This window comes from Apis florea, unplaced genomic scaffold, assembly GCF_048593485.1.
Source record: "Apis florea isolate Af1SG1 unplaced genomic scaffold, ASM4859348v1 contig_3078_pilon, whole genome shotgun sequence".
Lineage (NCBI taxonomy): Eukaryota > Metazoa > Arthropoda > Insecta > Hymenoptera > Apidae > Apis > Apis florea.
In genome coordinates, this window is record NW_028256702.1 from 1378467 (window position 1) to 1406349 (window position 27883).

Below are 27883 nucleotides of genomic sequence, written 5' to 3' on the forward strand. Positions count from 1 at the left end.
AAATTAATAAATTTCATAAATGATATTTTCTTGTAAATAACTATATTAAATTAATAAAATATTAATAAAAATGATAACTTTAAATTAAAAAGTTAATAAATTTAATCAACTATAAATTTTTTCATAGTCATCAATAAATTATCAATAGATCAATAAATTAATATATAAAAAATATATAAAGCCAATCACAAAAATAATCGTATATATCATAGAGAAGAAATTATTTTTTCCAAAAATTTTAATTTTATTATAGTTCGTGAAAGAAAGTTTGTAATATGTTCGTGTATATAAAACATAAAAGATTATATATGGAATTTTGTTGATAAGACAAAAATCAATTTCTGAAAATTTAGCATTTTCTAATTTTAAAACAACAAACAATTTCATCTGATATATTTTTCATAATAGAATAGAATTGTGTTTTTTTATTAGATTAAACATTTTGTAGTTTAAAACTTTGCTCTATCTCTTATCTAAAATAAATATATATTAAAAATAAAAAAGAATTTAGAATAAAAAAATAAAAGATTAAATTTTTCTAATATAAATAATTGTGATTGATTAAAATATAAAATATTAAGAATTATAAAATTTAAATATTTTATATTAAATTATATATTATTAATTATTATATTAAATATTATTTATTTATATTTTATATTAATGATATTCCGATATTCATCATAAATTAAAAAGAAAAGTTCTAAAGAAATCTATTTATGTTATTATCGATATTAGTGAACGTGATCTTACCTATTGAGATATTGAAAGATAGCACAGATCACACAAACCAAGATTTTGAAATAAAATTTAAAATACATTTATATAAAAATGATTGAATAAAATAGAATAAATATATATAATATATAAGCAAAACATCAAATTTCTTTTCGAAAAAAATGATACGATATATATATATATATATTGAAGCTTTTTTAACTTTTAAAGTTAGACCAGCAATCAAGTAATAATCTGTATAAAAAGAAAAAACAATCTTTAAATAAACACATAAAATGTATAATTAATTTAATTAATTGATTAAATTAAAATAAAACAATCAAACATAAATTCTATTTTATAATAGAAAATTATTACACAAGTTAGCTGAAACTGTAACTGCCAAATGAATAAAAAACGAATAATTCAATTGTCGAAAGATTATTAATTATAATAAATGAATAATTGAATAGTAATGTACAAATGATAAATAATATATTACTGTAGAGAGAAATTTATATTACGCTACAAAGAAATCACTCACATAAAAAATGGAAAATATAAAAAAAAAGGAATTTCTAATCATTATGAATACGAATAGCAAAATGATGTGTTATGTTACATTATCGAATCGCAAATTAGGAAAACAAGAGATACACGACACTGACAATAAATCAAAACATGTCAAGCGTGACAAAAATGCGAATCCTTAATTTCTTCGAAATATTACTTAATATATTATAAAAAAAGAGAAAAATTTGTAAATATTATATAAAGGATAAATTTAAAAAAGTAATTTGTAATATATTACTAATATAATTCATAAAATTGAGTTTGTTCATTCTATTTATATACGAATAAAAACACTATAGAAATTTATTCTAAGCAAATCTATTTTTGTCAAAAGAAATAAAATATCAATAACATTAGTTATGCATTAGAATGGTACGTATATATTATATCGTTTTTCTTCGAACTATTCCGAAAGTCGAATAATTTGCTTAAATAGAAATCAAAACCATAAAACAAAGATATAAAAAATTTTATAAAAATAAAATAACGAAATCAAATCTCACCTCAACAATCTCAATAATGAAGTACGAAATATCCTATAATCTCAATAGTTAAATACATACGATATTATAATATATGATCGATAAAAAATTCACAAAGAAACACAAAATATAATTGATTTTGTTAATAATTATAATAATTAATGAATTATTAAATAAACGAAATTATTTTTTTAATTTCGTTTATTTAATAAAAATATTTAATAAAAATTTAATAAAAATAATTAATAAATTTTATAATAAAATATGAATAGAATTATATACATAATTGAATCACTGAGACCGATTACAATCACACGTCTTATCACGATGACTTTCCACAGGAAACTAACGTCGCTCACCAGAATTTGCCCTCTGATTGGTTAACGTCTTAAACAAATTCGATAATCGAAATCGCGTTGTAAATTAAAAATATTACAATTATTAATTAACAATATATTAAGAACAAATTATTAATATATTTCTATATAATTAATTTTTAATTTATTAATTATTTATTTAATTTATACGATCATATATTTGTATATTCTTTTATTAATTTATTTATTGATTTATTTATCGATTATCGATTTATCGATTAATTTATTTATACACTTTTGTATACTTTCTTATTCTATATATTATTATATATATATAACTTTATTTATTTTTTATTTTCTCCCTCATTTATTTATATATTTATTCATTATATATTATACATTATATTATTTATTCATTCATTTATCCGCTGACTTACTTATACATATTGTTGCAAACTTCATTCTTTTGCTCATGTATGAATCTATTTATTTATTTATTTATTTATTTTGTTAATTTACTTATAAACATTGTTGTAAATTTCACTTTTTTTGTTCATTTGTGTATCAATCTTTTTATTTATCTATTTATTTGCTTATTCATTTTTTAAATATTTTACTTATAAACACTGTTACACACTTCATTCTTTTGCTCATGTATGAATTTATTTGTTTATTAATCATTTTTTAAATGATTTTTTATGATTTTTAATGATTTACTTATACATTGTTAAACATTGTTGCAAACTATTTTTTTTGTTCATTCATGTATGCATCAATTTATTTATTTATTTATATTTATCTACTATTACTTTATTTAATAGATATTGTTGCAAACTTCATTCTTTTGCTCACTTATACATCAATTTATTTCTTTACTGCCTCTTTTAATTATTTACTTATTAATGTATTCATTTATTTACGTAGTGATTTACTTCTTTTATTACTTTATGTTTTATATAAATGAATAAATAAATATAAAAATAAATAAATAATTAGTTATACCATTAAATAGAAGAATAAATAAATAATAATATAAATAAATAATTATATCTTTAAATAAATAAATAAATAATATAAGTGTTTTGGTGAATAAATAAATAAATTGATTTATTATTGATTATACTTAAATAAGAAAGTTTATATTTAAAATAAGTGAGTAAAACAAAAAAGTTTGCAACAATATTTATAAATAAGTAATTAGAAAATTATGTGAGTAAATAAATAGATAAATTGATTTATATATAACTAATATATTATTTTGAATACAACAAGGAAACAATATCTATAAATTTTTTTTATTTGTAACAATATCTATAAATAAATCATTAAAAAAATAAATGAATAAATACATAAATAAATGAAAATGTGAAAAAGAAAATAGAAAAGTAAATAAATTAGTATATATATAAATAAATAAAACAAAAAGTTTGCAATAATGTCTATAAGTAAATCATTATAAAAATTAATAAGAAAATAAAAAAATAATTAAATTAATTCACATATAAGTAAGCAAAAAAAGAAATTCATAACACTGTCTATAAGTAAATTATAGAATAAAATTATGAAATTATAAATTATAGCATAAATAAATGAATAAATATATAAGAAAATAAATGAAGAAGGAAATATAAAAATAAATAAATTAATTCATGTATAAATGAGATAAAGTAAATAGAAAATAAATAAGAAAAATAATTTTGGTTTAATTTTGTTTATTTTGTTTTAATTTTATATTTATTTTCATTTGGTCTATTTTGTTTTAAAAGAAGTTTACAAGAAAGTTAGCAAATAAACATATGGATAAATAAATAAATTCATACATAAATCAGCAAAATAGAAAAGATTAAAACAATGTTTATAACTAAAACATTTAAATTTAAAAAATGTATAAGCAAATAAATACATAAATAAAAAGATTTATACATAAGTGAGCAAAAGAATAAAATAAAAGTATAAATAAATAAATAAATTGATGCATACATGAATGAACAAAAAAAATAGTTTGCAACAATGTTTAACAATGTATAAGTAAATCATTAAAAATCATAAAAAATCATTTAAAAAATGATTAATAAACAAATAAATTCATACATGAGCAAAAGAATGAAGTGTGTAACAGTGTTTATAAGTAAAATATTTAAAAAATGAATAAGTAAATAAATAGATAAATAAAAAGATTGATACACAAGTGAACAAAAAAAGTGAAATTTACAACAATGTTTATAAGTAAATTAACAAAATAAATAAATAAATAAATAAATAGATTCATACATGAGCAAAAGAATGAAGTTTGCAACAATATGTATAAGTAAGTCAGCGGATAAATGAATGAATAAATAATATAATGTATAATATATAATGAATAAATATATAAATAAATGAGGGAGAAAATAAAAAATAAATAAAGTAATATATATATAATAATATATAGAATAAGAAAGTATACAAAAGTGTATAAATAAATTAATCGATAAATCGATAATCGATAAATAAATCAATAAATAAATAAATTAATAAAAGAATATACAAATATATGATCGTATAAATTAAATAAATAATTAATAAATTAAAAATTAATTATATAGAAATATATTAATAATTTGTTCTTAATATATTGTTAATTAATAATTGTAATATTTTTAATTTACAACGCGATTTCGATTATCGAATTTGTTTAAGACGTTAACCAATCAGAGGGCAAATTCTGGTGAGCGACGTTAGTTTCCTGTGGAAAGTCATCGTGATAAGACGTGTGATTGTAATCGGTCTCAGTGATTCAATTATGTATATAATTCTATTCATATTTTATTATAAAATTTATTAATTATTTTTATTAAATTTTTATTAAATATTTTTATTAAATAAACGAAATTAAAAAAATAATTTCGTTTATTTAATAATTCATTAATTATTATAATTATTAACAAAATCAATTATATTTTGTGTTTCTTTGTGAATTTTTTATCGATCATATATTATAATATCGTATGTATTTAACTATTGAGATTATAGGATATTTCGTACTTCATGAGTTGAGATTTGATTTCGTTACTTTATTTTTATAAAAATTTTTTATATCTTTATGGTTTTGATTTCTATTTAAGCAAATTTTTATAATATATTTCTTTCCAAGAAATTGAGAATTCGCGTTCGATATGTTTTAATATTCGTTCCGACTTTTTTTTGTCGAATTGTCGCATCTCTTCTTCCTAATTTCTGATTCGATGAATTCGATAATCAAAATTGTGACGTGACATTTCATTATGTATTAACGATATTATGATGATGATTAGAAATTTTATTCTTCTTTGATATGTTTGATTGTTTACTAGGTAATACATATATTTTTTTCTTTTGTATAACTATATATTATTTATCATCTGTTCGTTATTGTTTAATTTTGTTAAATTTCTTACTTATTGTTTTGTATATTTTTCCTTTCTAAAATTAAAAATAATTTATTAAATTGAAATAAAATTATTAGATTTTGAATTACAGAATATTAAGCTGTTAGATGGAAAATATTTATACTAATTTATTTTTTTAGCTCAGGATTTTTAGATATAATTCATTCCATGTTCATTATTAGAATCTCACTCACGTGCCCAAATGCTATTTGACTAAGAGAAAGACAATAGGCATTGATGATTATAATACATTACAATAATTTTTCAGCGATTGATGATATATTAGTGTGTCATGCGCAATGTATTTACATATATTGTATGTGTGTTATTAGGCTGTGGTTGCACAGTATTGTTGTTGTATACAGTATTATATTGTTGTATTCCATATAATATAACTTGAAATATTTAAAATATTTAAAATTTCGCGATTAAATTTCATTACAATTTCTAATTATAATATTTAGATTTTTATTATAATAATTATTTTAATAAATATATAATTTTTTATTAATTCATATTTTAAAATTATAACAATGGTATCAAATTTTATACCATTCCAATTTAGTTTTCTTAAAAAATATATACTTTCATTCATAAATATTCATAATTAAAATTAATACATATTTTTATTACGTTTTACGCAATGGTTCCTAACTATCGTCAATCGATTTCAGGAAAATAGTACATAAAATTAGAGTATGAAAGAAGTATACCAAGCTTGGTTGTCGAAGGCTTTTCCTAGTATAAGTTTTTAAATCCATTATGCGTAAGAATCATGGAATGAGTATGTTGGTATGCTTGTTTTACTATTTTTTAAATATAGGACTAGGATAGGTATACTTCTAGTATGACGGTTAATTAGATAATAGTTAAGTAGGTAGTCATTGGATAGGCGTGTTATCGCGTAACTTATTTTAAAATTTGAAAAATCAAGGATAAAATTGAGACGATGCTAATCGTGTCTGGTTTTACTTATCGATTTTTTGAATTCCGCAGTCGCGGTCATGAAATAGATTTCGAAACGAACGTTGCGTTCGAAATTCTATACATATACGAACAATAAGCATTGCGATCATCTATGTGCATTTAGTTTCCAACGACTTAATTTTTTTTCTTTTTTTGTTTGCGATTAGTGAATCTCGAACTTAGATTTAAATTTCAGTATTATTATATAAATCAGTATTATTATTTAAATAATATATTATATAATTTAGTATATTATATAAATTTCAGAGTATTATATCTGAAAAAGGAAATCGAAAAAGTCTGATTGTCACAAAGAAAGCTACAACGAATGGTTTCTTATCTTTTGGATCTTCTTTGAATTCAAAGAATGGAAAATTATTATTATTATTACGCCATTATGCTCATTTATTTTTAGTAATATGTAATAACTGATATTATATTGTCTGATCTGAGTTGTATTTCTATTATGAAATTGCAATTTCTATTATGAAAATCTAGCCAAAGTATCACAATTTTTTTATTATATTACTATGATTGATTAAAAATGGATTATTATTAGAATTAGAATTGTGTTATAATTTTTGCGTTTTTTTTATTAAAAATCACATTTGTGCAATTATAAATATGATTTTTTTCTTATAGTAAATAAATTGTTACAGTTTTTATCAAGTTTTTTAAAATAACATTAGTTGTAAAATTTATATGTCATTATTTGTCATTTGTCATTAAATTTTTTTATTTAATTAATAACTTTTAATTGATAATGGCTTTATAATGATTTCTATTAATTTTGTTTTAAAAAATAGCATTTAAAAGTTATATTTATAAATAATATTTGCAATACTACATAATACTACATAACATGCTACATAAACATACTACATTTATATTTATGTAGTATTGCAAATAATAAATGTTCAATTTTTTTTTTATTATTATGAAAATTTCTAAATTATCTTAAGTGATTAAGAAATTTACAAAAGTGGTTGTACGATAGTAGTTTTTAAAAAGATGCTCTAGATTCTTGCTATTAATATTGTCTTATTTAAATTTGAGTGTATAGAATAGTGCAAATAATTGATTATTTTTGAGATGTTTCAGTTTTTTTTTTTATTTTTTTTTTATCAGTTTTAAATCAATTAATATTACAAATATAATAAAACATTCATCTTGGTTATGTCTAAAAATTTTCTATTTCATAAAAAAATATTAATTTATCATATAGTGTTATCATATAGTTATATCATATAGTGTTGTAATACAAAATGATTATTTCATTCACAATTTGTTTGAGTTCAAATGGAAAATATTTTTATTTAATAATCTTTTAATTTCTTTTTTAACATTCTTTATCACATTTTATGCTTATTATAGAAAATATAGTTATGATATGAATTTTCATCTTTATAATTGATAGAATGTTTTCAAATTTTTTAATATTCATGAATTTTTAATATTAATTTCAATTGTTTTTATTAAATTTTTTTAAAATCAATAATGAATGTTTGATTATCAAACATATTTTTTTTTTATATTATTCCAGATTATAGTATTATAATTTTTTTAAATTATTAAATTAATTATATTAATTATTATATTAATCCTAAACTAATCCTCTAAATAAGTTTGTTTCAGATTTTTTTATTCTTTAAAAGCGTCATTATATTTTTCAAGAAAATGTGATGTCTTCAATTCAATTAACAAATAATTATATCTTATGAAATTTTAATTTTATTTGTTTGATTTGTTTCAGAAATTAATAACAATTTATTCTTGATTTTAATCCTGTGTAATAAATTTTTATGTAAAAGAAGATGGGACAATAGATAGAATCAATCTCAAATTTACAGTAATTTCTCGATTTTTAAAACATATAATGAAATTTAAAATTCATAATCTATTATTTATTAACTTTCTGATTATTGAAGCAAAATATATTTTATCGGTATGATTTCCACCAATTTCCATGTAACTTTCATTAACATTCATTCAACATAACATTCATTTGAAAATTATTTGCAATATATAGAAAAATCGTCTTGTTTCGATATCTATTTATATAAATATCTTCATATGTATTAAAGAATTATTTTCATTAAAATCATTTGTTAATATTAAAATTTTTAAACAAGTTAAATAAAGAAAATAATAAAAAGATAATAAAATATTAGATATTTAAAAAATAACAAAGATAGAATAAAAATTGAATCGGCGTCATCTCTTGAATATAAAAGATATTTTTTTAAAAATAAAATAAGTTAAGAATTAACGATCAGTGTCATCTTTTAAATATTTTTAAAAGTTTAAAGATAAAATGAGAATTTACATTCAGCGCCATCTTATGTATATGAAAAATATTTCTTCAAAGAAAAATAAAGAATAAGAATTAACAATCAGAACCATCTCTTGAGTATTTTTAAAAAAAATATTTTGTACTCAAAAGATAACTCTTATTCTTTTTTTATCCTTTTCCTATTTTCTTTATCTGAATTTGTTTTATTTGAAATAAGATGGTGCTGAATTCCTAATTTTTATCATATCTTTTTTTCCGTGTAATCATATGAGAGTAGCCTAAATTCTATATTTTTTTATATTTAATCACAATATTAAATTAATTATGATATTATTAAATATTATTAAAAAACAAGAAGTTATTATATTTTAAAAGTACTATTACGTATTTTTATATTAGAACTCTTATTGCTCAATTCAAATAGTATAATGAAATATTGGAATTTGAATATTTAAAGTAATTATTCTAAGTTGAATTTTGATTCTATTGAATATGAGTATGAGTATTAGAATATCCAGAATTTAAATCTCAATTCGAATTTTTTTTTCTGATTTTTTTAAATATAAAGTTTTTATATTGAATATAGTTGAATTTAAATTAAACAATGATGAGATAAAATTTAAATAAATTTATTTATATATGAAATCTTGATCGAGTTCTATATTCAAATCTAAATTAAAAAAATTTACTCGGATTTATTCGGATACTTTAATTCAAGCATTGCTATTTATATATACTATATAAAAGACTAGAAAGAAATAAATGAATGCAATAAATCTATCTTCCTTATGATGCATTGTATTTATTATTCATACAACTAATCACATTTATTACACCACAATACACAACGGTACACTTAATAATTTAATCGAATCTAAATCGTAATCGTGGTACAACAATAATCGATTAATAATGTAGAGGTATAAATAGCACACTTACTGTAATATCGTGTATATTCTACGATATACAACTGGTCAAAAATTTCGTAAAATGTCGGACCTTGTAATCGGTGTAATCCTTTCATCTACAATGCTGTCTCTCGCGCGTTATAAATTCTTAACTAAAACGGTGCAGTTGCTGCATTCAACACGCTCGAAGGAAATTGAACAACGTAACTAAGATTCATCTTACTTCTATACTTGTAAACTACTACTTTGTTTAATGTATGTATATGACACCGAATGAATCGTTAGTTCTTTTTTAACTATTAATATCTTGCAGTCTGCCTTACAAATATATTATATTAATTGCTTGTTCGATATTATTCCTCTTTATTAACAACAAGAACAAATTTTCACCAATCGATATTGCATATTTATATAAAAGAAATTCAATGAAAATAATTTATATATATTTTTCCTCGTCGAATTATGATTAAATGAAATGTGAAATAATTTCCTGCATAGTATAATGCAAAGAAGCATTAAAGTAATTCATTCTAAATTTCAAAATCGTGTGTAAACGTCAGAAGACGCGTTCAAATTATTTTTTAGAACGGAATTGAACGTTCGTATGTTCGCAAAAACATACGACTCCATAACAAGCCACATCGATCGATCAATCTTCCTCTTAATTGTATCTATACGTGTTCCTCTCTCTAACATTCAAATGTTACTAATTTTTGCGAATAGCTGATATATTATTCTTTACTTATACTAAAGCTATTTCACGTTGGTACATTTTATACACGTAATTATAGCATAGATGACGGAGACAGTGAATCTTCGAAGTATAGATTAATTTCGCGAATAAACAGTGAAATTATATATGAATAATTAAAGCATGAATCCTCTCTTACAAAAATTCATCTGTCGCGCAACGGTTTATTACTTTTTAATTTTTACTTGAGTGATTTCTTCTTTTTTATATATATATATATATGTATATGTATTTAATATTTCAAATCTAGGAAGATGATCCTTTTTTTCGTACATACTTATTCAGCCTTATTAAAATAATAATCATGAGGAAAATGAACAAAAACGTTTTCACGCTCTCTCTCTCTCTCTCTCTCTCTCTCTCTCTCTCTCTCTCTCTCTCTCTCTCTCTCTCTCTCTCTCGTGTGCGAAATTCTTGCGTTTTACATTAATAGTGCATTTCAAGCGAGTAAAAGAAACGGTGTATCTACATATCGAGACTCGTGTAAAGGCCACGTAAACTAAGATTTAAACTATACACTTGTAGGTATGTCGATTCTCTTCCAACCGTAAACCCATTGTTACGATCACATGAACACGCGCAGCGTTCGATACTCGTCATTATAATATCGTAAGTACATAGATACATCGTTGATCGTGGTATATAAAAACGATGCTTAATTAACCATCCTTCTTTCGGGGGGGAATAATAAATTATATTCGTAAATCGAGATTCTTTTTTAAAAAGAAATCGATTGAGATTTCATTCCATTTTTTTCATTTGTTAATTTTAATGGCGATTAACAGAGAGAAGTTTGGAAGTTTGAATGTTCGTTTTTCTTTTTTGATATTTAAAAAAAAATGATCGATTGTACCTTTTATAAGACGGATAAGTTTCTGTTGAACTTTATTGCAATACGGAACGTTATAAAATGAAAACTTAGTTTTATGGTGATTGTTTTTTATTTTTTAAATAAATTTGTTAAATAATGTCTCTTCTTTTTTTTTTCTCTCCAAGAAAATACGTGTTACAAATTGTGTAGATTCTAATTTGAAAATAGAAAATTATGATGAGAATAAAATGTTAAAATGTTTATACAAACACTTTTTGCATAATATTTTATAGAATCGAATTATTATTGCAATTATTTGAAAAATACTTAAACAAAATTTTCAGCAAAATTATTTAAGTCACAGTCAGAATAATAAATGTATTGTATACAAGACGAATCATCATCAATTTCGAATCGTGATTGGAGATGAGAAAATTAATTTAAAAAATTGAATGGGACAAATATTACTCTTCTACGATCATATTTTTATATACATGAATGAAATAATTAGTTTTAAGATCAACAACAAGATACTGTTCAAATGATATATAATATTTCATGATTATTTAAGATAGATCGATGATAAGAGAAATTATCAAATAGTATCGGAAAAAAAAAAAAAAAAACTATGTGACATACGTAGTTATTCGTGACTGTTTAGGAACTTATTATTTCGTAATTATTTATTTAATTCGTGAATCATTTATTTAATGTATACGACAATGTTATCATCAACTAGTTTCCATTTAACAATAACGTTCTCCATTTCATTTGTAAAATTTTCATAGTCGGGCTATTTTCTTTCTTTTTTTTTTTTTTTTTTATTTTTTTTAATTTTTTTTATTGTCGATGCGTTTACACGAATATTACATGCGACAAAAAGTCGTAAAATTCGGAAGAACACAATTTGTTTGCGTGATGCAAGAAGAAGTGTAGAAGGACATTTCTCATCACCGATATTCTTTTTTCTTTTTTTTTTTTTTTTTTTTTCCTTTTTTTTTTGTACGAAACTTCACGATAAAGCTTATTAAAATTATTACGTTAAATCAAGTGAAATATCATTTCCCTCCATGCCTTGTCCTCAAATGCTTTTATGACGACAACAATATAGGGTCAATATTTAAATATCGCGATATTTCGACGACAGTTTATGACGACAGTTACGATAATTTTTCTTCGCATTAAGTAGTAACCGGTCGTTCCTGATGAATAGTCGATTTCGACATATTTCGAGCTTAGCCTCTATACTTTTTTTTTTTTTTCGATAATTTTTAACTACCATTATTATCTACTACTGCTACCGATATAATACTAATACTAATACTACTACAATAATAATAATAATAATAATATATACTAGAAATGAATCTTAATAATTTATATAGAAAATTTACAAGGAAATCTACATTCAACGTACGCGTATATATCTTTATAAATGTGATCGATTTGTGATAACCAAATGAGAGGAGAATAAATAAATTAAAAAAAAAAAAAAAAAGAAAAAAAGGAAGAAGGAAGGTACATGAGAAAAATGGGAAGTCCAAATACTGGGGAGGAAAAGACCATTTACAACACTGTAAAACCTTACTCTAATTGATGGTACAACTTCGATAAGAGAGATGGATTATTGTAAATTTGCAGGAACAATTTTGTAAACCCAAAGATCTTGATGTACATGATAATACAGGATTTTAAAACTCGATACGATTTGTCAAAAAAAAAAAAAAAAAAAAAAAGAATGTATGTAATAAAACCTTGTTTATCTGAATTCTTGTTGAATATTTTCTTGAATAACTGAGAAAGATATGTATGTCTTAAGTTTATGTTTAAGTTTATTATGATAAATATTCTATAATTTATTTTGTTATTAATCAATCTTAAATAATTATCATTAAATTGTCTTGATATATAATATAAAGGATATCATATAATAATAGCACTTTAATTGTGCTAAATAATCCATTTAATTTTCTTTTATGATTTAATACATAATAATTATTTAAGATCAGTGAATAGAGAAATAAATTGTTGAATATTGTGAATGAATCTGTAATATTTAATACAATTAAATTAAACGTATATAATCTTTCTCAATCATCAAATTTATGTGTAACACATAAATTTTTATATTGCTATTATACGTATATTAAATGCATTAAGATTGTTGATGATAATCTGTTTACATCATAGAAGATACACCTTATGGCATATAATTTTTTTTTCATTCATTTTTCATTTATATAAAAAAAAAACATATACTAGAAATAATAAAAATGTTGATTTAAGGAATTACAATTACATATATTTTAAGAATCAGATAAACAAGTTATGCTTATAACATACAGTTAAATGCAATTTTAACTGGAATAACAGTTTTTCCTAATCATCGTATGAAATGAATACCTATCTATTTTGTCCATTTTTACTTACATTACATTAATTTTATGATTTTGAAAATATCAATCTTTAATTGAATCTCTAATCAAAATTAAAGTGAAAAACATTATGAATTCACTAATATATGTGTATATATATATATATATATGGCATTGCTATTTTTCCATTTACCAGTGTTAATATTGCATATTTTTTTCTCATTTGCAATATACATGTCGATATCATACAATAACAAAATTACATTTGTACGGAATAGTAATGATTATACAACTGATATGCGATACAACTAATTGTAATTATTTATCCAATACTGCACATTCGATTCGTATCATTACAATGATGTGTATCCTTATTTATAACAGTGTTTCGCGTGTTTTGAGCAAGGAGGACGAAAAATATTAGATTCGTAAACATGTATATAAAAATCAATTTACGAATTATTTAAGTTACAAAACGTAACATTTTTTTTTTCCTTCGTCATACGATAAAGTACAATCCTAGTTTCTTTTGGTTTACAATATAGCATTAATAGAAAGGGAAATACATATAAATTATAAATGTATAGGAAATGTATATGTCGATATAAATGCTAAGTCTAATTTAGTACAACATATTGCATTTTTTGTTCGATGAAATGCAGGTGAGAAATTTTCGTTTTACGACGTTTTACATAATTTTTTTTTAAAACTAAAGAAATTTATTTATTTATTTTTTTTTCGTCCTATTGTGATAGATTTTTATAAAATAAATTGAAATTTTTAATGGAATACACATTGTACGATAAGTTTTTTTTTTATTGTGTATTCTTTTTTTGTATTATTCACGCTATTAAAAATGTTATTGTTTTAAAAAATAATAGGTACATCTTTTACAAAAATAATAAATACGTTTGTTTAAAAATACGAATTTCTATATAGAAGAAATATAAAAAATTTAAAACTAACTGAAATTTTATATTAGAAAATCATTCTATGTACATGTATCTTACTCAAAATACTATACTATATTTATTAAATTTATGATTATCTTGTTCACAGAAATGTGTATATATATATATAAATTAATTGAATTTATAAATTCAATAAATATAGTAAAAATATATTTTTATATTTATAGAATTTGTAAAAATAATTTTAATGTGAATATAACAACAAAATAACAGTAGCTCGAATAATTAAAAGATTTGCGGTATAGAAAATTAATTCATAAATTAATTATTTCCTGAAAATATTATTTTTAAACATTTTTTTAAACGTAATAATTCTGTGATACATATGAAATGAATTTTAATCATTTACTTTGGTAATTGCAAATAGATATTTTAAACAAATGTCGAAACAATAAGATAAGATAAAATAGTAAGATGTATAAAATTATTATAATTACGTCAAATGTATTTACCACAATATACCATGACGAAGAAATCAATGTATTAAAATAAAAATCATGGAATATTCCAATTAAAAGAAAAAAAAATAAATAAATTTTCTTCTATATAGATGTTCAATTCTCGACTTATATAAATAAATTAAAAAGCAATCTGTACAACAGAAAAATACAAAAAGACACGAAATCAATTTTCGATACGTGCATCTCTCACCTACATTTCATTCCGTTTCTTCGTTTACTTATCATTAATCTTAGGACGTCGTCGAGAGTATTTTTATATTTCGTGCGAGAAGTTAGGTATGCGATAGTTACAACTATTGGCAGTTTTTTTGAAAATGAATGTGCACCCTTTTCTAAATACGTATACGGGCAAAAGTTTTAAGCTTCTATCTTGTTTTTTTTCTCTCTCTATCTCTCTTGCTTGTCTCTCTTCTCTTCTCCATTCCTCTCTCTCTCTCTCTCTCTCTCTCTCCTTGCTGCTCGCTTCATCTCCCCCTCTTTCTCCTCGTCTAAATTTCCTCGGTGCGATGAGAATTAGTTCAATGGCACGATTTCGCCCTCCGCTGGAAACGTCGCATTCTACGATGCCACTCGTCGCGCCACTCGATCACGATCGATCGTTGCGTCACTGTCAGCCCACCTTGACCTCCGCCGTCGCTCTCTTGGCCAAGAATCAAATACGACCTGAAAATTGATATTTTTTTAATCGTTCATCATCGTTCATCATCCTTCAACTCTTTCGAGATTAATACGACAATGCGAAGTAATTTTTGAGAAGATTGATGTTGACAGATTTTCGTATATATTCGAATCTCGTATAATTCGAAACTTTTGAAAACTCTGCTTTTTTTTAAAAGTAGATATTTTTTTTATCGAGAATTGAAATTTTAATTAATCTTAATTTTCGAAATTCTTCAAACACGTCGAAGTAATAATATTCGTCTTTTTGGGTTTGACGAAATTGTAATTATGAAAATTATGAATCAACAGCCTATGTATAAGCTCGATTGAATTATTATTAAGTAAAAAGAATTCATATTGTCACGATATTCTCTGTATGCAATACATTCTTATCGAAATATCACTTTTAAGTTTCAATGATACGGATGTTAAAAAAGTTGTATAGGTATAAGATAATATTGCTGTTTTCACCGTTCGTTTCAAGTTCTAAAGAGCAAAGAAAATCGAGGAAAAGTTGACCAACAAATACCGGATAAGACACGTGGTTCTGGTCACGATTTATGGAAGCGAAAAGTTAGAATTTCGTCTAACATGATTGTTTTTTCAAATCAATATGGAGTTGAAGAAATTCAGAAAACAAAAATTTAAGAAATATATATACATATTATACACATAATTTCTATTTTTATAAATTTTTCTGTTAGCTTTTTAAATTGGAATCGGTAATATGATAATTTAAATGCTTAATTATAAAACATGTAAATATTTAAGTTTCTTTTTAATATTATATATTATATTACATTTGATTAATGTCTGATATATAATAGTCAAAATCTGATATGTAATGATTTTTTACAAAATTATCTGTGTTTTTTCATTCGTATATCTAGATGAAATTTATTAAATTTATTTTAATAAAAAATGATGCCTCTTTATCAAGTATCAATAGTTTGAAAAAAGGAAGATTATGATTAGATAAGATCTAATTCTAATTTTCTAAATTTTAATTGCTGTTTTTAACTATTTTATTTATGCGTAGTGTTATTATTTTCCACGATATTTTGTTCGTGGAATTATGAAGATATTTTAGAAAATAAAGATCTTATCAGAATCATTACAACATTTATACAATGAATAACTTACCTATTTGGCTTGATTTTTGGGCATCTACAGGCCAAATCAGCCGAATGTACGTAGAGGAACACATCGCCACGACGAATCCTCGAATTTGGAGATTTTTTATATATGAAATCAACATTCAAAGTGAAGCGTATCCAAACTGAACCGGAAACGCTTGTTCCAGCTGAGGAGCCATCGTTCTTTTTGTGCCTGTCCGTTATTCTGCCCAGAATAGCTAAATAAAAAAAAAAAATCAAGAAAATCAAAATAATTATAATATACAAAAATTGAAATATTTTTTTCTCTTTTTTTTTTTAATTTTTTTTTTTTTCTTTTTATTACGTTTCATTAGTCTCGTTTTACGTTTCAGCTACGTTTATTTCCAAATGTAGTTCGAAAGGATATAATTTAAATCTTATTTTTTATCTTTTTTTTGCCTATTTCGATATACAAGGAAATAGAAAGAGTTGTTCTATTTATGGTTACTTCGTCTATGAATGTTGACAAACCAGTATCCTTTATGGTGCAACGAATAAATTTATTTCATGCCATACGTAGTACTATTTATCATTTCACTTCTGTGACCAGAAGTCGAGAAATGCTATTTGCTTTATTGATTGCATAGAAAATAAATCGAAAATAAGCGTAATAGATATAATAATAAGTTCTATTAATTTCATTGATGAGACTTAAAGATATGATTATGTTAATATTAATGAACGAGAACTAACAATGAATGGAGGTTAGAGAGTAATATTTAAACAGAAACATTCCATATATTATTTAAATAATATAGAAATAGATATTTAAATATAACAGAATAATTAGTAGAATAATTAAAAAATTATAATTAAAAAGTATTGTTATTTAAATAATATAGAATATATAAAATTTTATCAATATTTGAACTAATTATTTAAATATTTAAGAAGATTAGGAATAAATTTCCTTTCTTTTAATCACTAAGAGAAATAAAAATATTTGTATTATAGCAAAAAACAAAATTTAATATTTCGATATTTTTGACGTTAAACAAAACTTTATAAAGTTTTACGAAAATAAGTCTATAAAAAAAATATCTAAATTTGTAAAATGCAATTTATATAGAATATATTTTTTTTTAATAATGGCATTTATTTTCAATTTGTACTTACCATAATCTCTTTTGCAATACTTGTTTAGGTTTAATCTTTTGGTGCTGGCCCGACATTTTCCACATTGATCTGTAACAAAATATAAAACATTAGATTAGAATCTACTTTTAGTTCGTTTTTTTCTATTTAACTGAAAAAATTTACACTTGCAATTTTTCATCTTATCGTTTATATTATTATTATCATTATTTATTATAACTTTTTTAAAAAAAAGTTGATGCTAGTACATAGTTCAATACATCTATAAAAAAGCAAAAATTTCGTAACATTTTTTTTTATTTTTACTTACTACTATTATGTTCCTGAAGATTTGATAAAAAGTATCTTATATATTACAAAATTTTAAATTTATACTTTTGCTGAAAATACCTATACATATTTCTTTTTTAAATTTCAATATTTATATTTGATTATAAGCTTAATTATTATATATTATATATTTTTATTATATCATTTTTTAATACATTCTTCCTTTATGATATATAAAAATATCATGATATGAATAAAAAATATGTATAATTATCAAGTTAATTGATATCTATTCTTTTATATCTTTTGATTTTCACCAATTTTGAAATAAATACACCCTTATAAACAGGAGATCTACATAATGCAATTATTATGAAAAGATCAAATTTCATAATTTTTTATATATATCCTATACTTTGAACAATACTTTGAATCGATATGACATGTATTGTAAAAGCATTTAATTTTATTACAATGAAAAATTTAGAATCAATAGTTCACAGAATCCAAAAATTAAAAAAAATTAGCTTAAGATATTCCATTCATGCAGATAATTTCTCCATGTAAAATCTATTAAAATAATTCAAGTTATTTACTGATATTTGTAGTATTAATTTCATAATGAGAAAATGAAAAAAAAAATTCTTTTTATAATGTACATATTGACTTAAATTTGAGACGTACGCAGATTTTCATTGCATTATTACAAAAATTATCATATAATATTAACGTAAACAATTTATGTATCAGATTTAAAAAAAATTTGTTCTCACAATACGTTATGCAGTAGTACTCTATAATATAGTAGCGTAATTTTAAGTGAAAGTTGTGAAAGACTCGACAAATAAAAGAAATCAGGTCTATCGGAAAAATCCACCGGTTGACCATATTTGGTCCTGTGTAAAGAGAGAATGGTGTAGTTTGAAATGTGAAAAAGACAAAGAAAGAATTTTTAAATATAAACAAAGAGATGATTGTATGAATCGAGGAAGAGTATCTGTATTACAAATCATTAAATTCATGATTGGCTGTCAATATCGACTATTAATTTATTTATTATCACTTATAATATTTCTAAAATATAATTTTTTTCAAATTAGAAATATCACATCTAACGTATTTTGATAATTATGATATAAATTCATAATTATATAACATTACATATTCAAAACAAATAATTATTTGTGAAGAAGCAAACGAAATTTTTAATATCTTTTTTATAATATAAAATATAATATATGATATAATTATAGATGCAGCATAATCTATAATTCCTTTGAAATTTGTTGCAAAATTATAATATATTTACATATTTTACATCTTACTTATTTTTCATTTAACAAGTATATAATTATTGCAAACGATATTAAATTATGATACACTTAATTTCTGATATAATTCTAGGATACGTTATTTCTTTCATCATTAAATATATTATAAAAATTAATTCATTAAAATAATAGATATTAACAATGTTTAAACAAAAATTGAATTATAAGATCGTAATATTTCATTCCTTACTCATTATATAATATATTAATTAAAACATTAATTTTTTTTTTTTTTCGGTTAAACTCGGTTAAGTAGAAGTTAGCTTTCAGTTTTCTTATTCCTCTAACACTTAATACAGTCCATTATCGGTGACAGCTGTGGTTACGTTTATCCATTTATTATCTAGCCGCAATATCCATCTATTATCTCAAACAGCATGGTCAGCGTACAACATATCCGTGTCTCAGAGTAGCGCAATTAATTTTAACTGGAATATGTCCAGTTATTCTTAATCTGACCATAATTAATAATCTTTACCAAGGGCATATACGTAATACATATTTTAGAATGCATCAAAGAAAGAAATATTAATTTTAAGAAAGAAAAAAAAAATACAAAAATTATTAGAAATGTAATCGATAATTAACAAAATTTTTGTTGTTTCGTGGATGAAATTACAAAGGAGTTTTTTTATTTTTGAATTTTTTTATCTAACTACACTGTCAATAGCAAAAAATATTGTGATTAATTGGATCAGTTAAAAATATTATTCAGAATCATAAAAATTTATTGTTTTTCATTAATAACAATAACAATAAAGCAATGCACAATTGCATTTTTAATGTAATATCATGATAAAAATTATTATAATTTGGATAATTTAGCTTATCATTATATCACTGCAATTAAAATATTTTATATCACTTACTATTTTATTCTATTTGATTTTTATTTTCTTCACATATTCCAAAATTTTCTTAATTAAAAATTATTAGAGAATATCAAAGAAATAAAGAAAAAATTTTATAGTAAAAGGATATTTAAATCTGTATTATTTTGCAAAGAACTTTTTTGCAAAACATAGTAAGTATATTTATATTTTTAACATACTATAATAATTGTCAATAAATAAATTACTATCTTTTTTATTGTTAAAAGAAATACATTCGAATATTATTTCTCAACATAATTTTCCAACATATATGTGAATTTCTTTGCTTCTTCAAAAAATTTGTATTCGATTTCTCAACGCCATTTTAATCTTACATCCTTGATTCATCATATAATGTTAAAATAATTCCAAATTATATTTTCTTTCATTCGAGAAAATACATGAAAATTATAATGATTTATCTAAACAAGAAGGATAAGTTAGAAATAATTTGTTGCTTTCAAGAATTTTATGTAACATTTATAATGGTAAACAAAAAGTATCGATATATTTTAGTTCTTCTAATAATTCTATATATAAATCTTTGAAATAGAAATTTCTTTCTAATTTTTAAGTGTATTAAAAAAAAAAAAAACGAATTGAAAATGAAATATAAAATTAAATATTTTTTGATTATTTACTTGTATACCTTTCTAAAAATAACTTTTTATTTTCAAACAAATCAGTTGAATATTAAGAACTGTTTTGAAAAGTTCCACATAGTTATAAAAATTAATTTAATACATTAATTACATATCTTGCGTATTTTTCATTTAAATAAACCAAGTATTATTTCCATTTTATTTCTTATAAACCATTTCATTCGTCTTATAATATTGATAATACAAAATACGAATTGTCGAGGAATTAACATATTCCTTCATTCATTATTTCTTCATCAGTCGATGGTTGCATCAAACGAATTGATAGTAAAAATCTATTAAAAGTACAAATAAGTAAAGATGGAATATTTATAGAAAGAATCGAAAGAAACACAAAAAGCACATTTCCATTTGTAAATTTTATGTCGTTTTAATGAACCGTGGCTGCAGGTCGATAATAGAATCCGTATAACGTACCGAATCCCCCGAACTACGAATCCAAACTGCACGCAACCAGTACACACGCGTTTCGCTCCACTTCGCTTTTGCTTGTTCGTTGGCTAACCAAATTAAACGTAATTTGAATTTTGTTTGAAATTCAATCGATGCCCCCGTTGGTAGACGGGTTGGCGCGCGTTATCCGCTAAAAAATAATGAAAATTCTACGTCCGTACAGAACCACAGTCACGTTCCATCGTCGAACTTGTCTGACGATATTTCAAAAATTTTCAAATACCGTCAAACAATGTAATAGAAAGGACATTGTATCTCTTTTGTTGATATTAGATGTTGATATTTCGTGCAAACGTGACTTTTCGTTTCGTTTTATATTTTATGCAAGTATTTGTGTACTCATTTTTGAAAATTAGATTTCTTGAGTAAGTAATTTCAAATAATGGGATCTATAGAAGTTTATTAGGAATTTTTAAGACTTTAAATATTTGCATAAGACATCTAGCATTTTTCATAAATTTTTCTAAAATTTAACATTTTTAAATGTATCAAAAGTATTCAAAATTACATCATTGATGAACAATTTTATTAAATAATCTTTTAACGATAATTAAATAGATTAATACAAGAAAGATTACACGAAAGAAATTATTATGAAATATTCAATTATAGAAGATCTGGATTAAGCTGCTTATGTATCTAAGGATTGAAAATTTATTTGTATAAATTTTTATAAATCGATAGAAAATGCGATGGATTCGATATTTAATTTTTCTTAATTCGAATTTTAAAAAAAAAATCGATATATGATAAAAATGAAGATACAACAGAACGTCGATTATCTAAACTAACTGGATAACAAGTGATAAAATGTGAAAAATGAATGGCAAAAACAAAAAGAGAGAGAAACAATAAAAAAATTTAAAAATTTAAAAATTTTCAAATATGGATGTTTATTATGAATAATACAATTATACAAAATAAATTCTTTCTGATACTGTTCCAGTATACGTATTCTGAGGCGTATAAACATCGTTATACATGCTAATTTAAATACATTGTATACATATCCGTCATTTGAATAACCGAAATTTCAATAATCGACGCTCGGACAATTTGATATTCTACCTTATCGATATTTTTATTTCGATTTTTTTTTTATTCGCGTAATCGTTTTTACGGAAAATGTAAACAGTTACTTAATCACTATGAACAAAAGGATTTCGTAGATAGTTCGTTAAGCATCAAATCAATTAACTGAATTACGAAATGAGAAATACGAATCGAAAGCAAACTAGATATGCGGGGTAGCTGCCACGAATCGATCGTGATGGCACAGGCCTCGGACCATAATCCGTTTAATTCTGACTAACGAGACGTCCTTTGTGTCGATTAACTCGTGCCAATCCGGTATCAACCGAATAGCTTTGCCGTCGAACGTGTCTAAACCGTAAGGTCTGCTTTCCGATCGAGCGATTCGATCGATAGATGCCGCTGATGTCCGTTGCTCTCTTCGCCGCAACGAGTCGAATGGTATATTGCAATCACCGAACAAACCACCTAAATCCAATGTTACGGGCCAAAAGTCAGATGCAACCGCAATTCTCTACGATTTTATTATATCGTATATCGCACATCAAGATCTTGCGTGATTAATTGAATACTGGTAGTATTCTTTGATCCTTTTTTTAATTTAATTATTTTTTTTCTTTTTTTTTTTTTTTTCGTTTGCATCGGGAATATATCGAAATTTTGTAAAGTTTCCAAACTTGTGAAAGGAAGAAATACTAGGATACTTCTTTTTTATTTTTTTCTTTTATTTTATGAATGCTAAATATTGGTGTATTAGTTAAAATTAATATTTGAAATTTTTTTTAAATCCAGATTTTTAATCGGTGAATGATAATAATATGAGATCGTAATTAAAATGAATTAAAATAAATAGAAATTCAAATGATTAGTTAAGTAAAAATAAATTCATATTGTTATAACATTTTTGTAAGTTACAACAAGTTATACGAATTATTTTATTATTTTTATTATTCAGATTTCGTATCATATGCCCGAAATTTTTAAAATTTCAAAGAATTTTGAATGTCACATTTCTAATTTATATATTTTCTATCAGAGAATTTTTAATCATTTACTTAATAATTTAAAAAAATATGAAATTGTTGCAAATTATCGATAAATTATATGAAGATTATAGAGGAAAAAAATCTAATTTTAAAATAAATTTATCGAATTATTTTTTATATCTTGAAACTTTTATTTAAATTTCTCATTTTTCTAACAGTAAAATATAAAATAAAAAATAGAAAATCAATAAAAATAGCCTTATCAAATTTTTTTGTTATTTTTTTGGTTTTCATTTAGGTTTTCAAAAGAATATTGAATAAATATTTATAAGATAAATAAAATACTATTACCATTTGTATAATTTACTAATACAAAATGTAATTTTGTATATAATTAATTTTGATTTGAAAATACTTTTAATATGAATTATAATTTTAGATTTTATTGTGTTGATAATAAAAATATAAAATTCATTTTTTAAATTGTCTAAATGTAAGAATTTCAATATACGTTTAAAAATTATTGCAATAGCTGTAAATAAATTTTTGTAAATAAGCATAAAACAGAATCATTGATATGAAATAAAATAAAAATTCTCCAATTCTCTAACTAGATCGTCACAGAATAATGAAATTACATATTCGTATCGTTGATAATAGAAAACTATAATATATTCATAACAGACTGCAAAATCTTATCATCAAAATACAAAAGATGATTGATTTCTAGTTAAGAAATTGGAGATGGTAATATGCATTATATATTCATACCAAATCTGACTAAAATTTATTTCAAATAATAATTTTCACTAATTAAAACAAACCATTCAACAAATAATATTTAATGTTTCAATTGAGATTATATTCTTTATTTAATTAATTGAGCAAAAAGATAAGGAAAATGTTTGAGAGAAATAACAAATTAAAATTGTTTAAAGAAATTCCTAATTATAATACGCTTATTTCCTAATAAAAAAAAAAACTTGTTTCCGCGCACAACCTTCAGAATATATTGAACGATAAATAATAATCGCAATAAGCGTGTAACAATGCATCAGAAGGATAATAATAATAAAAAAAACTTACTTTCATCTAGATCAAATAACAAATAACAATAGCAAACAAGAAATATGCATGTATTAATTTCAAAAATAAATCGTCTCTCGAACTCAATTATAATAATTTTAAAATAATCCAATTTTGAAAATTACTTGAATCGTCTTGATCTGTTTCGTACCACAACCGATCGAGCAACGTTGAGATCGAATAAATTTCACTTCGCCTTTTACGCAATTACCATGGTCATCTCGTAAGAAAGAGATCTTTTTAGAAGCCGTTTCACTTTTTTTTTTTTTTTCTCTCTCTTCTAAATATTCCCGCTTCTTTTAATGCTCGCGTACAGGATACACGCGAGGTACACTCGTAGTCGTAAAGTAACGTCTTAATTATAAAAGGGCCTCGGTGCATGCCTTACGAGGCACCCTAAGCGTCTTACAGCGGCCGAGTGGGATTTTAATGGACGCGTGGGTGCTTGCCAGTCGTGACAGTGTAGAGAATCTACGGTTTTTCGTGCAACTACCTTTTGAAACGCCCCCTCCACCCCGCAAGGTTAAACGGTGCTCTTAATGCGAGGTACTTTCACGACGAAATTAAATGACTTTGATCATAGCCTACCATTTTAAACGAAATTTACGCAGACATTTATTTGTCATTGTACGTGGTAATGAGCCGCGTCGACAATTCGAGTTTGAAATTTGACGCGTTGGAATTTCTCGATGAACGTATTAACTCTCCTCGCTAATTAATAATAAGAAAATGCGTAACGAATTATTTTATCATGATTGTGATTGTGAATGTAAACAGTTATATTTGAAGAAGAAGAAGAAAAAAAGGGACTTTGAGAAAATTAATAATTGTTAATAATTGAAATTTTTTTTTTTTTTTTGAAATTTTCAAATAGTCAAAATATATGCATAATATGTATAATAATGTTGAGAATATTATAAACGATGTAATATGATAATGGTAACATTCTATTATGGAGATCAATTTTCAAATAAAATTCAATAATTATGATTCAAGATGTTTCTTTTTTTCTATTGGATATTTCTATCTAATTATTTAATTTTAATAATACTCAAAATACTACAAAATGATTGTTATTATATAATAATATAATAATAAGCATGAAAATCAATTTTTTATATCATGGAATATCATGTATGTATATATATTTTGCATTCATTTCCATATCAAATTAGCTCATTAAAAAGTTAATTTAAAATAAATGGAGTTTAAATAGAATTAATAATAAACTATCTAATAAAGTAAGATTTGTGAATAAATATTTCTTATTCTCTTTTTGGATTATAATAATACATGCACAACTATTATTCAATTTGGACAATAATTCGTAAAATTAAAAGTACAAAAAAATTTGTTCATTTTTCTAAATTTTAATTTTTATAGAAATCCATAATTTTTTTTTTCTTTTCTTCAATCAACGTAAGAATAATTTAAAGAAAATAAAGATTTATCTTACGTCTTTTTCTTTTTACGCCAGAAAATAACAAAATTTTCTTTTATTTTATCCGATAATATATTTATTAACTTAAAAAAGAAGTTCTTAGATTACAGCTCCCGAACCTGTTATTATTTATTAGAACGCATATATTTGGAAGATCCCTAAAAGATTCTACTACCCGCACGATATATATCTTCTATGGCAATAATTATCTTCATTATTACAGTACAGGCTTACCGGTTAGGCCCTAAACCAAAGTTAATTACCAGCCGCCGTAGCTAATTTAAATCAAGACTAATTGACCTTCCTCTCACCCCTCCGATTCAACTTCCATTACTCCAAGTCGCGCCTCAGCTTCTAATATCGCGAAACTTTCCCTAAACTTGTCTCGTTTCATCTACGTGTCACCGAAAATCCTTAGCTGAATAATAAGGATGATTAATATTAAACGAATCAGGAATATCTTACTTTATAAATGAATCAACTCATAAATATTGGTGACCAAATTACGTGAAAAAAAAAAAAAATTATATCAATATAATTGTAATATTGTACTTTAAATGAATAATTAATCATCGAAAGTTCATTTCTTTTTAATTAGACTTTTTTCTTATATGATATATGTAAATTTAGATTTGAATAATATACTTTTTTTTATGCTAGATGGTGATATTCTGTTATAAGAAAACGAAGAAAACTTTCTTAGTTACTTAATGCTACAATGCTATATTTTCGAAATTAATATCATAATGATATTTTTATCTTATATCACACACTCTCACCGTTGAATTCAAATACAAAATGAAATTTGAGAAATTTGGATTGGAAAAATTTTTATTATGATAAAAATATACGTTTTTAAAATTTTCGTTTTATTATTTTCAAAATTCATCGATTATGGAAAAGCAATAATGAATTGTTGGCAATGTATTGGACGACAGTGAAATCGTGAAAGGGGTGAAACACGTCGAGTTTATCATGCTGTCAAACGTTCCCTTTGGCGAAATGCGTGTTCAGCTTTAATAGTCCACGAAAAACAGATCGATTGCTCATCGCAAGTACGTCGCACTGACGAAGCGAAATGTCATTTTCTTTCAAGATTCTTTTCGTTTATACGAAAATATCGCAAAATTATTTCCTCGAATATAAATTCACATAACGTAAGCGTAACATAAAATAGAATAAAACAATTTAAAACTAACTTTCATGCAAATATTACTTGGAAATATTTAAAAAGTTTAAAAATTCTTTATATTTAGTAATTATATTGATAAAATAAATTGGATAAATGAAACTAATGTATGCATGAATTATAATTGCAAGTGCACAATAGTTCAAAGTTTAAATATTAGTTTGAAATTTAGCGTGAAAATGAAAAAGAATGTTAAGTCATTTTTGTTTTAAATTATTAAAACAAATAATATTGCACGTATTATCAAATTTTATATTGATTGTAAATGTATTTGAATTATATAAAAAAATGATTTCTTCTTTTAAATATACATATAATTTTTCATAATTTTGTCAAGATTTAGATATCTTTGGTAAAAATCTTTTTTTTACTTTTTTATTTTTATCATCAATTTATCTTTTAGCACATAGGATTAGATTAGATTTTACATAGATATAATTATTTAATAGGATTGCTTTGAAAAATTATGATTACTCTTATTTTATTTGTCTTAAAATATCTTATATCTTTAAAATAATAGTAAAAATATTATTTTATATAAAATATTTCAATATAATTATAATTTCATTACATTTTAATCTATACTGTTTGTATTGTATTTTTTAAACAGCATAAAT

General features: G+C 22.9%; 1 protein-coding gene across 3 annotated transcripts in view; it reads right to left on the reverse strand.

The window, feature by feature from the left end:
- Window positions 1-9533: 9533 nt before the first annotated feature.
- Window positions 9534-27883, reverse strand: part of LOC100870357 (netrin-1) — a 212313-nt gene continuing 193963 nt past the window's right edge. For all 3 annotated transcript variants that reach the window (XM_086908504.1, XM_086908503.1, XM_012491325.3), the window contains 3 exons: window positions 17966-18034; window positions 16836-17046; window positions 9534-15695 (listed from right to left, as the gene is read on the reverse strand). In XM_086908504.1, coding sequence (XP_086764630.1) covers window positions 15551-15695; window positions 16836-17046; window positions 17966-18034 — 425 coding nt within the window. In that variant the 3' untranslated portion in view covers window positions 9534-15550. The remainder of the gene's footprint in view (window positions 15696-16835; window positions 17047-17965; window positions 18035-27883) is intronic.